Source organism: Aotus nancymaae, unplaced genomic scaffold, assembly GCF_030222135.1.
Source record: "Aotus nancymaae isolate 86718 unplaced genomic scaffold, 86718_ANA_hifiasm-v0.15.2.pri h1tg000076l, whole genome shotgun sequence".
Classification (NCBI taxonomy): Eukaryota; Metazoa; Chordata; class Mammalia; order Primates; family Aotidae; genus Aotus; species Aotus nancymaae.
The window spans coordinates 18,862,104-18,876,494 of NW_026988491.1; the positions used below are offsets into that span (position 1 = coordinate 18,862,104).

Sequence of the window (14,391 nt, forward strand, 5' to 3'; positions counted from 1 at the left end):
TTGAAGCACATGAGTCTTCCCTGCGTGGTTGTGTTCGCCCAAACAGAATTTATTAGGTTTGTGCCATGTGCCAGGCGTAGGTGACAATGCAGCCCCGCCGTCTGCAGGCTCTGCGTCTCTCACGAGCACCCTGAGGAGCCCAGCCCTCCCCTGGCTGCCTTAGGCCGAATCGTCCCAGGAGCAGGAGCAGGAGCAGGAGCAGAATCTTGGGGGTCAGCACTGACCGTGGGCTGTGGCTTTCAACAGTGGCGCTGTGCCCGCAATGCAAGGGATGGGGGCAGAGGAGCAGAGTGGCTAACTGCCCGCCTGGTGCATGCAGAGTGGGCATGGAGTCTGCTGGATGCCAGTGGCCTCAATGGGACATGACGTAGGCATCTAGCCACCTGGGTTCTGCTGGGTGCTGGGGCCTGGGGTGGGGAGGGAGTCTGGTCCCAGATGGACCAATTGGCTCATGAAGAAAGTAGCCAGAGCTGCTGACCTCTCAGAGAGGCTCTGGATGGGCATTGGCTGGGGAGGGAAGGGGCCGATGTACTCCCACTCCTAGTAGCTAAAACCAATAAAGCCCTTACTAGGTGCCAGTCCCCCGGCAAAATGCTTCCTACATTAACTCATTGAATTCTTCCCCAAATCCCCTGAAGTGGGAACTGTATTACCTCACTTACAGAGGAGGATGTTAAGGCACAGAGAGGTTAATTAACTTGTCTAAGGTAACACAGTGATATGTAGTGGATCTGGGATTTGAACCCAGGCAGCTGGGGCCAGAGTTTATGCTTATAACCACCTCACATGTGGCCACGTGAGCAGTTTGTGTGTGATAGGGTATGGCAGCATGGCAGGGTGGAAGTACCAGGCTTTGAAGCCAGACAGACACACATTTCCCTCCTGCCTCCACCAGTGATGGCCTCTGGGCTCTGCTGACACCCCTCCACGTTTGCTGTGTGACCTTGGGTGAGTTACTGGTCTTCTCTGAACCTCAGGCTCCTCTTATAAAGTGGGTGCAAGATGGCAACCTCATAGAATTGTAAGTGGTACATGAGCCGGTGAGCCCCACGTGTTTGGTCTATTACTCGGCACGCTGCCGGCATGAAATAAGTGAGAGATTTGCAGTTTTATTATATTTTATGTGGGTATAAACAAGATGATTTCTGAGATTTACATATTACCTATGCCATCTTTATCTCTCCCTTGATAAAATAATGGCTTTGGATACTCATGGCATGTGCAAAGTTGGTATTTAGAGACTGTTCAATAAAACGGGGTAAGGAAGTCCCTTGCATTCCTGTTGTATTACCGAGGAATAATGGCAGAAAAGATTTCAGGCCCAAACTAATAACATTGAAACAGACATAATAGGAGGAAATTTCATTAAGGGCTTTGAATGGCGGTTTCTTCCAATATCCCATCCTGTGTTTTGTATCTTTGAAGAGACTCAATAGGATTATATTAGCATATGATACGCTGGAGGTAGGGACAACAGCTTTATCTTAGAACAGACAGAACAGACAGAAATATTAATGTGGCAGCTGGCGAGATGGGCCCCATGTGCTGCTCTCTGCCTTTCCCTGATGTAATAATTTTACACATAACTCTGTTTTCCCGTGTTTCTGTAGCTTGTGGAACAGCGTGGTGTTTAAAAACTGGCATGAGGCTTTTCTACAGCAAGTTTAGGGAGCACTCTCTTTACTGAGCATACACTATGCACCAGGCAGCCTGAAACCGCATTTTACCTGCAACCCTGTGAGGCCAGGAAAGTCTTCCCCACTTCTCACCAAGGAACCAGAGGCTCAGAGAAGTTGTGTGATTTCCTTAGGACCACACAGCCTGTAAAAGACAGAGTGGGCCTCCCCAGGCTTCTTCCATATGATGACCTCCTGTTCCTTCCTTTGTAGTTTGCAGATGGGGTCATCTTACTCTTGCTGATTGGACAACTTGAAGGCTTCTTCCTGCACTTAAAGGAATTCTACCTCACGCCCAACTCTCCTGCAGAAATGGTAAGTTCTCCAAAGATTGTTCTTGATTGTCTACCTCTGGGTGAACAGATAAACAGAAATGACATGACACGTGCGTTTATTCAGTTCTAGGTGAAGTGAAGGGTGTAGGGGAAGCTTGTTTGTCTATGTCTACCTGTCCATCCACCCATCCACCTATATACCTATCCATCATCCACCCACCCATCCATTCACCCATCCACCTATCCATCCACCTATATACCTATCCATCATCCACCCACCCATCCATTCACCCATCCACCTATCCATCCACCTATATACCTATCCATCCATCCACCCACCCATCCATTCACTAATCCACCTATCCATCCACCTATATACCTATCCATCCATCCACCCACCCACCCATTTACCCATCCACCTGTCCATCCACCTATATACCCACCCATCCATCCACCCACCCATCCATCCACCCACCCATCCATTCACTAATCCACCTATCCATCCACCTATATACCTTCCATCCACCTATATACCTTCCATCCATCCACCCACCCATCCATTCACTAATCCACCTATCCATCCACCTATATACCTATCCATCATCCACCCACCCATCCATTCACCCATCCACCTATATACCTATCCATCCGCCCACCCACCCATCCATCCACCCACCCATCCATTCACTAATCCACCTATCCATCCACCTATATACCTATCCATCCACCTATATACCTTCCATCCATCCACCCACCCATCCATTCACTAATCCACCTATCCATCCACCTATATACCTATCCATCATCCACCCACCCATCCATTCACCCATCCACCTATATACCTATCCATCCGCCCACCCACCCATCCATCCACCCACCCATCCATTCACTAATCCACCTATCCATCCACCTATATACCTATCCATCCACCTATATACCTTCCATCCATCCACCCACCCATCCATTCACTAATCCACCTATCCATCCACCTATATACCTATCCATCATCCACCCACCCATCCATTCACCCATCCACCTATATACCTATCCATCCGCCCACCCACCCATCCATCCACCCACCCATCCATTCACTAATCCACCTATCCATCCACCTATATACCTTCCATCCATCCACCCACCCATCCATTCACCCATCCACCTATCCAGCCACCTATATACCTATCCATCAACCCACCCATCCATCCACACATCCACCTATCCATTTATCCATCCATCCATCCACCCATCCATCCACCCACCTGTCCATCTACCTGCCTGCCTGTCTACCCACGCATAGGAAGTTTGTTTATCTATATGTCTTTCTGGCCATCCATCCATTCATCCATCCACTTGCCTACCTGTCCATTCACCTGCTTCTCCATTCATCCATCCATTTGGCTGTCCTCCAATCCATCTTCCCGTTCTGTTGATTTAGGCACCCAATCCGTCCATACATCTGCCTGCCCATCCACCCACCTGCTCATCTACCCATCTCCTACCCACACACCTGTTCCCTCATTCCCTGAGGGCCTGCTTAGTGCCAGCCCTGAGCTGCATGGGACATTAAGATGATCCAACACAGCTCCTGCTTTCAGGGACCTCTCCGTCTATGCCCACTGTTCTCCCAGTGATGTGTGCTCTTGCAGGACCACAGTGAAATGTGTTGGTTCAGATGTGTGGGTCAGAGGAGGGGCCTGGAAGAACAAGAGCTTAGTACAATCTCAAGGAGTCTGGAAGGGCATTGGCTCAGAGGTGAGCCAGAGGTTGATTAGGGATTGGTTTGCAGAGTTATTGAGGAAGGGCTCCCAGAGGGGAGGGAACAGCATCAGCAAAGCTTCAGAGTGGGGCATGAACAGGGATGGGTCAGCGAAGTGTCGGTGCTTCCTTCCGGCTGCAGGAGCTGGAAGGGTGGGGCCTGAGCTGGGGGGATCAGGAGTTCCCACATGGACCCTGGAGGCTGGTGGGGTGGCTGGGAGCTGGCTGCCTGCATGCAGGCTCCAGGGCTGAGGCCTGACTTGGGGAAGAGGGCTGGAGAGAGTGAGGAAGCCGAGGGAGATTGAGGTAAGGTGAGAGGGCAGGTGAGCTTGCAAACTCGCAGCTCCCACCACCTCTTCCCCAGCTGCAGCCGGCAGTGCCCGCTGGCTGGTCCTGCCTCCACCCCCACCACTTCCTTGAGCTCACTGGGCTCTCCCACCTCTGGGCTTTGGCACAGGTTGTTCCTCTGCCAGGAACGCCCTTCCTACTGGTAGACCTGGCCCATGAGAAGGGATTTGCACTATTTTCCAAGTAAGGAAACAGAGGTTCATGGTGGGGGGCCGAGGCTTACCCTGGGTCACCGCCAGGCAAGAGACCTGGGTCTTAGGCTCTCCACCACAGCTCCTGCCTGCCTGGGCCTCAGGTTTTCTGTCTCTGAAACGGGCTGACAATCCCTGCCCCCAACCCAGGACACACAGGTAGTAAGAAAGTTTGGAGAACCATCAAGGAGTAAGCATTGCGGGACGTGTGGTCCCTAGTCCCCCCAGCCTCGCCCCCTACAGGAGGTGACATTGGAGGTGTGCAGCCTCCATCCGTGCCTCCAATGGACAGGCTGGAGTGCTGGTGGCTGGTGGCGTGCCCAGGATCCCAGGCGGCCAGCTTATCTCTGTCCATGCCAGGTGGCCCAGGACAGGAGGATCTCTTTATCTCTCCGCAGCAGTAGCTTTTTCTAAAGCGGTAAAACATCAGGCAGGGCTGCATGCCCAGGGCCAGCCTTCGGGGCTGTTTCTGAGGGAGACAAAGGCTTTTTTTTTTTTTTTTTGTCCCTTTCACATGCCCAGGGTGTCCCTGGCACTGGATCAGGCCTCTTGGCCTATCTGGGGCCCAGTAGCAGGTGAGGTCCCCGCTGGGCCCCTACCAGACTCCCCCTCTACCTGGTCCCTTCTTCCAGGCCCCTCCCCTTGGCCCCTCCTGCACACCTGCCCCTGGGCCTCTTCCCTGCTTCAAATGGAGCACCCACCTGCCAAGCCCCATCTACCTCCCAGGCCATGTCCCCTCCTCCCGTCCTGCCGACTCCCAGCCACAGCCTCGTGCCACAACCACGTGACCCCTGGCCCTGCTTCCAGCTCTCCAGGGCCTGGCCCTCCCCCATTCCCTCGAATCCACCCAGGCGGTGCTCTTAGCCCAGCCTACCCAGGCTTTGCTTCCCACCTTTTTCCCCGGGCGGGCGGCCAGCTCTGCCTACCTTCTCAGCTCCTCTGCAGTCCCCTGGCGCTCTGTGGGGCCCTGAACCACAGTCCACACTCCTTTGGGGTTAGCTCCCTGCACATTGTGTCTCCTGGCCCTTTCCCCCGTCACCCTCCCTCCATGCCCCTGCAAGGGCGGGGCAGGGTTGCATCTCCATTTTACAGAGGGGACCGCAGAGCACACGGCTTAACCAGGACCACTTTGCTGCTCAGTGGCAGCCTCACACCAGGACGGGCCTGCCGCCCACAGCCTGCCATGTCCCTCTACCCCACAGGAATGCGTCTTGGGTGGGTGTGGCCTCCACCTTCCCTGGAGGCCGGGGTGCTCTGACTTGGTTCCCAAGAGCTGGGATGTTGGTTCAGAGCAATGAGGCTGTAGCAGCCAGTGTCTATGGTCCCGGTGGTCGTGGCAGGCACAGTGGCAGCTGCTTCTTAGGTTCTTTCATTCAGAGGTGCCACATCAGCCAGCCGTGCCACAAACGTGCTACCTAACAAACCACCCAAAAACCCAGGGGCTGAAAACCACGCTCATTTCTTCCCACGGACCAGCAGGTCAGCTGAGTTTAGCTGCTGGAGGCTCAGCTGGGCTTTGTCACTCCTCCGAGGCCTGGATGGGGAGCTGCCATGGCTGGGTGGCTCGGCTCTGTGCCACAGCCTGCCACGCTCCTCCCGGGACCAGCGGCTGACCTGGGCATACTTTCCTCCTGGCAATGGCAGACACACGAGAGACCAGGCAGGAGGCAGGAGGCCCTGGCTTGGAATGAGCAGGCTGCCACTTCGGAGCAGGCCCTGTGGCCTTGGTGGTGACTTGGGTCTGCCCTGCAAAGCGTGTGGATGCAGAATTGGGCCGGTGGGGGGGATCACCCGCAGGCAGTGTGGACAAACGTGCTAGCAAATCCTCGCATTGGGTCTTGGAGTTGGGAACTCTTCCCATCCCTATTTCCACAGAGAATACAGTTCAGAGAGGCACGGACATCTGGCCCAGAGCACATGGCGAGTTAGGGTCCTCCCTGTTGCCCTCCTGTGGAGCCAGCCTGAGCCCCTTGGGAGATGGAGGGGTGCCAGGGCTCAGGGGGTTGAAGCCAAGGCTGAGAGTGGGGTCAGAGCCTGGTTGGGAAGGCAAGGCACTGAGGTGTGCGTGGTGAGGGAGGGGCAGGCGGGACCACCTGCGGGCTGAGGGCCTGGGGCTCAGAACCCAGCTCAGAGCCGCTCTGGGTGCCCCGGGCCTGCAAGGCCTCTCCTCAGTTTGTTGCACCGTCCAAGCCCCAGTTACAAGCCGGGAACAAACATGCAGACTTCCATGTCGCCGTGTGCAGCCGCTTTGCTGAATCCACTGATTTTAGAACCTGCTTCTGAATATGAGTCAGATTAGATGTGGGGGAAGAGCAGCAGCCTCTTAGCTCAGACCCCGAGAATGAATTTTTACAGCATATTGTGGGCAATCTCTGCCGCAGGAATGTGGAATCAGAATGCTGAAGAGGTCGTTAGCTGCGGAGGGCGGGAGCCCTTGCGGAAGGTCGGCCACCTGCGGGATCGTTACCTTGGCAGAGTGGCCTCTTGAAATTGGATTTCTCATTATCAGACCTTCTTTGCCGATGGCGTTTATGGGAGATAGTCATTCACTTTGGGCAGAGAAGTTAGGGATGGAGGGAGAGAAGGGATCCTTTGCTTCCAGAAATTGAATCCCTGGAGCTGGGAATCCTTGGCGTCCTTCTATATTCTGTTATTTTTCCCCAGGAGCATTTGAATTCATCCTCCGGGGTTGCAACCTTCCCTTGGCTCCGGGGAAGAGTGTAGTTTTATCTTCATCATCTCAAATTGCACACAGAAGAAAAATCTTTGGACAGAGCATGATGAGATAGCTCTGGAGCCAGAGTCAGCTCTTCTGGGAGAGGATCTTTTGTTCAGAGTGAGTGTCGTTGAGGAAGAGTGTGACAAACAGAAGCAGATGTCATAGCTTTCAGTGTTGATGGCAATTCCCAAACATAAACTCCATGAGGACAGGTGATCTGATCTGTCTTGGAACTAGCTGCATGGCCAGCACATAGTAGATGACAAATACTTTTTAGCTAAGTAAATAAATAACATGCCTATTCATGACGGTTTGTAAGACCCACTAACACGTTCAAGGCTCTGATAAGTCCTGCAGCTAAGGAATTCCATATTACTTTATTTAACCCAACAGTTTCCAAAAATGTTTGGCCACAGTTATCCCCTTTGCTGTCCATCCTAGTTCACATGTTGGGAGATGCTGGCTCACTGAGTATATCGAAGGCGGGGCTTTGAGGCAGGAGAGCACAGTGTGGAGTCCAGAACCTCAGGGTCCTCAGGATCTTGTTCTCCAACATTTGCTCTCCGTGTAACTGCAAATAATATTCATGACGAGAATGTCAACAATAGCAACAACTGCAACCCTAGTTTTCCAGAATATTCCAGTGTAGGGGGAGGAACTGGGGACACAGTGACGGGAACTCTCAGTGGCACTGGCACCTGCAGCATGGGCACTGTGTGATAGCCTTTGTTTCTTCATCTCTCTTTTTTTTTTTGAGATGGAATTTCACTTTTTTTCTCCCAGGGTGGAGTGCAGTGGTGTGATCTTGGCTCACTGCAACCTCCGCTTCTTGGGTTCCAGTGATTTTCTTGCCTCAGCCTCCCAAGTAGCTGGGATTAGAGACACATGCCACCATGCCTGGCCAATTTTTGTATTTTTAGTAGAAACGGGGTTTCACCATGTTGGCCAGGCTGGTCTTGAACTCCTGACCTCAAGTGATCTGCCCACTTTGGCCTCCCAAAATGCTGGGATTACATGCGTGAGCTACCGTACCTGGCCTGTTTCCTCTTGCTGACCGACTGACTATAGAGGAGTGGCTCTGCTGCTGCTAGGCACCCCGCCCATACCCTCCTTTCTGTCTGGGACCCACCTTCTATCTTCGTACCCCAAGTGGAGAAGGGCTCTGCTCACCCACTTCCAGCTCCTGTGCCTTCATCATCTGCACCTTCAAATCTTGCTTTGTGGCTTCAATTCAGTGTCTGTCATCACATTGGACACACATGGCAGCCTTGGAGAGGGAGGCTGACAGATGCATCATCCCCATGACACAGATGAGGCAGCTGAGGCCCAGCCGGGATGTGTGACTTGTCCCAGGCCAGACACTTAGTGGCGGGATGGGGGTGGCGGTGCACAGGCAGCCACACTAGATCCCAAGAGTCCTGTTGCTGCGGCCCTCTAGAAGGTGGCTGGAGGTGGCCTGGGCTAGGCTGGCATTTCCTAATGAGTCTTGCCTGGGCTTGCTCACTCAACGCTCAGTCAACCTGGCCTTTTGGCCCCTGGCTGGGTTGCCATGGGAACTGCCCTGGCCTAGTGGGGCTGGCATGGCCAGGCAGATACGGAGGGAACGGGACCAGGCAGGGTTGACCCCCGGACTGGGATGTCCAGGCCTCCTGTGGATCTACGGGTGGCTAAGGCGTTGAAGGGAGGAGCTGTTTGAAGTCACACAGTGAACCAGGAGCTCGTCCCTCCTCACCCACACCAGGCTGCTGCTCTCAGGCAAAGGGCTGGGGTACACTGTGGTTGTACCTGAGGCCCAAGGGAGAAGTTAGAATGGAAAGGGAGGGAACCCACTGCAGGAGGGCCGGCAGGGCTCCTGGACTCACTGCGTCCTATAGCAAGGCACATGGGAACTGTGCTGGGCTCTGAACCCCTGGGGGACCTGACAGATGCCTGGAAGCCCTCCACCCTAAAGGGAGCTGTGTCTGAGCCTGCAGCCCAGGCAAGGGATGGCTGGAAGGACAGCCACCTGGGTGGGGGCCGCTCCAGTCTCTAGCCTGCTTTGCATGGGCATTGGAGTGGACAGACCTGGTTCCAGCACTTTGTGTCTCATGAGCTCCAGTGAGCCCCTTCACTCCTCTGAGCCTTAATTTCCTCGCTGTGCTTTGCCCTGGGAAATGGCTGTTCTCAAAGGGGCTTTGCCACCCCTGGGCCCTTGCTCCTTTCCCTGGGTAGTTCTCCTTGCCTGGCAGGATGCACCACTGGGTGTCACCTCCACCAGGAAGCCTTCCTTGATTCCTACTGGGTATCGTCCTTGGCGATTGCCTTTTTCACTGATGGTGGCCCCTGGACACATGTGTGTGGCCAGTGTGGTATAGCGCCTGCTCAGAGTGGGGCCTGTGAGTGGCTGAGGAATGAGGCATGCATGTCTTGTGTGACGGAGAGAGCTCCCCATCCGTGGGGGCTGGAGGGAGATGTGGGATGAGGATGGATTGTGGTTGTGGTCAGGGATGCCAACCTTGGATGAGAGTTTGGGCTAGTGATGGACATCACAGACAACAGGAAGGGCTTGGCACTTGGGACCCAGGGCCTGGGCTGGGGATGATTCTTGTGCCCATATCTGATGGGGCCTTGTCACCATAGCTGCACAATGTCACCCTGGCACTGGAGCTGCTGAAGGAGGAGGGTCTGCTTAGCTGCCCCGTCAGCCCTGAAGGTGAGTGCATGGCAGATGCCCATGCGGTGGTCAGCCCTGTGCAGCAGCCTCGTGTGGGAGACACACAACAGGGTGCAGGGCATTGAGGGATGAGCATGCATTGGCAGAGTCTTCTTGCCTGACAGGAGTGGAGAATGGGCACTTGCCAAGGTTTCCTGGGTGGGGGCACTGCAGCACCGGGGGGAGGTCCCGGGGAGGGGAGACCAAGGTCTCTGGGGACAGGCTGTCCAGAGAAGCCAGACCTTGAGGAGTTGCTGTGTTGGGGGCACCCCAGGAGGGCTCAGGGGAGGACTGGCCAGGAGGAGGTGGCAGGTCATGCAGCGGGCGCCGGACTCAGGCCTGGAGTGAGCAGCTGTCCTGGCTTCCTGGTGTTAGCACTGAAATCCTGAATGCCAGGAAACCCCTCAGTGTGGGGCACTCTGGGACAGTGGGTCACTGCCACCCAGGCCTGACCAGCTGCCCTGCCCTCCTCTGGCCCGCAGACATCGTGAACAAGGACGCCAAGAGCACACTGCGGGTGCTGTACAGCCTGTTCTGCAAGCACAGGCAGAAGGCACACACGGACGCGACGCTCCAGGGAGCCCCGAATTGACCCTTGTCACCCCCAGAGCCCACAGTCTGTCTGCCAGCCCAGCTGGAGGACCCGAGGCCACGGAGGTCCTCCCACAGTCCCACTGTTCTCCGTGCGTTCGTGACCCGCTTCCCTCCCACCCCATCTCCTGTCTCCGTTGTCGGATTATCTTTGAACCCCCTTGTGTGGATCATTTTGAGCTGCCTGGCCTTGCTCAGTTTATTTTAATAAAAATATTGCTGGCCAGATGCAGTGGCTCATGCCTGTAATCCCAGCACTTTAGGAGGCTGAGGTGGGCAGATCACGAGGTCAGGAGTTCGAGACCAGCCTGGCCAACATGGTGAAACCCTGTTTCTACTAAAAATACAAAAATTAGCTGGGTGTGGTGGCGGGCACCTGTAATCCCAGTTACTTGGGAGGCTGATGCAGGAGAATCACTTGATTTTGGGAGGCAGAGGTTGTAGTGAACCAAGACTGTACCACTACAGTCCAGACTTGGCGACAGAGTGAGACTCCGTCTCAAAAAAAAAAGAGTATATCTGGGAGGGATTTTGGGAACTTGCCAGGGTCCTGGGGACCATTGTTTCTTGTATCAACAATCCATGCCTTTAGTACAGCATCACTATATGCGTGCATGGCAGTTTGTGTATGCATTTGCCAGTTGATGGCCCTTTGGGGTTCTTTTTGGGTTTTGGTTTTTATGAGTGGCATTGGTATTCTTGTTCAAGTCTTGGCGTGGGCCTAAGTTTCCATTTTTCTTGGATAAGTATCTAAGACTGATGTGGCTGGGTCATTATTAGTTATATTAGTCTATGTTTTACTTTATAAGAAACTGCCAACTAGGTAGAGTGCAGTGGCTCATGCCTGTAATCCCAGCACTTTGGGAGGCTGAGGCAGGCAGATCACCTGAGGTCAGGAGTTTGAGACCAGCCTGGCCAACATCTAACATGGTGAAACACCGTCTCTATGAAAAATATAAAAATTAGCCAGGTATGGTGGTGGCACCTGTAATCCCAGCTACTTGGGAGACTGAGGCAGGAGAATCACTTGAACCTGGGAGGTAAAAGTTACAGTGAGCTAAAATCATGTCACTGCACTTCAGGCTGGGCAACAGAGCAAGACTTTGCACAAAGAAAGGAAGGAGGGTGGGAGGAAGGAAGGAGAGAAGGACGGAGGGGAGGAAGGAAAGGAAGCAAGGAAAAGAAGGAAGGAAGGAGAGAGAAACTGCCAACTGTATTCCAAAGTAAATGTACTATTTGCATTTCCACCAGCAAGGTATGAGAGTTCCAGTTGCTCCACATTCTTGTCAACACTTGGTATTGTCCGTCTTTTCCATTTTAGCCATTCTAGAGAGTACAATGGTATCACATTGTAGTTTTAAATTTATTTCCCTAACATCTAATGGTACTGAGTATGTGTGTTAGTCAGCTTGAGCTGCAGAATACCATAGTGATTTATTTCTTATAGTTGTGAAGGCTGGTAAATTCAAGATCAAGATCAAGGTGTTAGCAGATTTGGCTCCTGGTGAGGCTCTCTTCCTGGTATGTAGATGGCTTCCTTCTCTCAGTCCTCACAAGGTCAAGGGTGGAAGGAGGGAGCGAGAGAGAGACAGGAGAGAATAAGAGTATCAGAGCACTCTGGTGCTGCTGCTGCTGCTGCTCCTCCTCCTCCTCCTCCCTCCTTCCTCCTTCTTCCTCCTCCTTCCCCTTCCTCCTTCCTTCTTCCTTCTTCTTCTTCCTCCTTCTTCCTCTTTCTTTTCTTCTTCTACTTCTTTCTTCTTCTTTTTTTTTTTTTGAGACAGTCTCTCTCTGTCGTCCAGGCTGGAGTGCAGTGGCACAATCTTGGCTCACTGCAACCTTTGCCTCCCAGTTCAAGCAATTCTCCTGCTTCAGCCTCCCAAGTAGCTGGGACTACAGGCACATGCCACCACACCTGGCTAATTTTTTTTTTTTTTTGTATTATTGTAGTAGAGACGGGTTTTTACTGTGTTAGCCAGGGTGGTCTTGATCTCCTGACCTCGTGATCTGCCCACTTTGGTCTCCCAAAGTGCTGGGATTACAGGCGTGAGCCACTGCTCCCAGCCTGCTTCCTCTTCTTATAAGAAAACGAATCCTATCATGAGGCCCTATCCTCATGACCTCATCTGACCCTAATCACCTCCCAGAGGCCCTACCTCCAAATACCACTACACTGGGGGTTAGAGGTTCAACATGTAATTTTGAGGGGACATAAACATTTAGTCCATAACACCATCTTTTCATCTACATTGCCATCTGTGGTATCTTTGGTAAAGTGTCTGTTCGAATCATTTGCCTTTTTTAAAAAATCTGGAACCAGTTTTATAATTTGAGCTCTTATATTTAGGTCTATGATTCATCTTGAGTTAATCTTTGTATATGGGTTGAAGTAACAGGTCATTTTCTTTCCTTTCCTTTCCTTTCCTTTCTTTTCTTTTCTTTCTTTTTTTTTTTTTTATATATAAGATGCCTAATTGTTCTAGTACTATTCATGTAAAGATTTTCCTTTCCCCATCAAATCACGTTGGCATCTTTATCAAAAATCAATTTGCCATATATATATTTGAGTAGATTTCTGGACTCTCTATTCTGTTGTATTGATCTATGCAATGTACATCTTTATGTGAATATGTGTATTTTTATGCCAGAACTATAGTATCGTGATTACTTGAGGTTTATTATAAGTTTTGAAACCAGGTAGTATAAAGATGGAGTCTTGCTCTATCCAAGTGGATCACCTGAGGTCAGGAGTTTGAAACCAGCCTGGGTAACATGGTGAAACCCCATCTCTACTAAAAATACAGAAATCCAATTTTGTTCTTCATTTAAAAAATTATTTTGGTTCTTCTAGGCATTTTTAATTCTTTTAATTTCTACACAAAATTTAGAATCAGTTTGTCATTTTCTGCAAAAAACTCTGCTGAAATTTTGACTGGAATTGTGGTCTTTAGATGAAATTGGGGAAAACTGACATCTTGAAAATATTGGGGAGCTAAGATCCTTGATTTGAGAACGTTCTTCTTTTATAATATAAACACTTAATGTTATATATTTTTTCTAAGCACAGCTTTAGCTGCATCCCCAAATACTAATATGTTGTGTTTTCACCTTTATGAAGTTCAAAATATCTTCTAATTTCAAATGTGACTTCCTTTTTCACTCATGGATTATTTAGAAGTGTATAATTTCCTAATATTTTGGGATTTTTTTCCAGCTATCTTTTGGCATTGGGATTTGTTGTGGTCAAAGAACATACTTTGTATGATTTAAATCATTTAAAATACATTATGATTTGTTTTATATACTGGATTATGGTCTACCTTGGTAGATGTTCTGTATACACTTGAAAAAGGATGTGTGCTGTGCTGTTGTTAGACAAAATGTTTCATAAATATCAATTAGGTCAAGTTGGTGTTGTTCAGATCTTCTATATCCTTACTAATTTTCTTTCCACTACTTCTATCAATTACTAAGAGGAAAGTATTAAAATCTTCAACCGCAGCTATGCATTTTTAAATTTCCCCTTTCAATTCTATCAATTTTTGTTTCATACCTCATGTTAGATTAAAATGCCCTTTTATGTCTCCTTTATCCTTTGTGATATCTCTTACTATGAAATCTGCTTTGTCTGATATTAATATAGCCACTCAAACTTTCTGTTAGTATTAGCATGGTGCATCTTTTTCTATACTTTTAGACTGCATATATTTAAAGTAGATTTCTTATAGACACAAATAATTGTGTCTTTTTATGTAATCTGGAAATCTCTGCCTTTTAATTAGAGGGTTTAGTTCACTTACATTTTTTATTGTGGCAAAATATACATAACATAAAATTAACCATTTTAGCCATTTTTTTTTCTTTTCTTTTTTTTTTTGAGACGGAGTTTCGCTTGTTACTCAGGTTGGAGTGCAATGGCGCGATCTCGGCTCACCGCAACCTCCGCCTCCTGGGTTCAGGCAATTCTCCTGCCTTAGCCTCCTGAGTAGCTGGGATTACAGGCACGTGCCACCATGCCCAGCTAATTTTTTTTTTTGTATTAGTAGAGATGGGGTTTCACCATGTTGACCAGGATGGTCTCGATCTCTTGACCTTGTGATCCACCCACCTCGGCCTCCCCATTTTAGCCATTTTTAAGCGTACAATT

The 14,391-nt window shown here is 50.7% G+C and overlaps 1 protein-coding gene across 7 annotated transcripts in view; it reads left to right on the plus strand.

Annotated features, from left to right (window-relative positions):
- Nucleotides 1–13,651, plus strand: part of PARVG (parvin gamma) — a 30,650-nt gene extending 16,999 nt beyond the window's left edge. For 6 of the 7 annotated variants that reach the window (XM_012449487.3, XM_012449488.3, XM_012449486.3 and 3 more), the window contains 3 exons: nt 1,890–1,991; nt 9,584–9,656; nt 10,139–13,651. In XM_012449487.3, coding sequence (XP_012304910.2) covers nt 1,890–1,991; nt 9,584–9,656; nt 10,139–10,248 — 285 coding nt within the window. In that variant the 3' untranslated portion in view covers nt 10,249–13,651. The remainder of the gene's footprint in view (nt 1–1,889; nt 1,992–9,583; nt 9,657–10,138) is intronic. The other variant, XM_064368199.1, reaches the window with a different exon arrangement.
- The last annotated feature ends 740 nt before the right edge of the window (nt 13,652–14,391 follow it).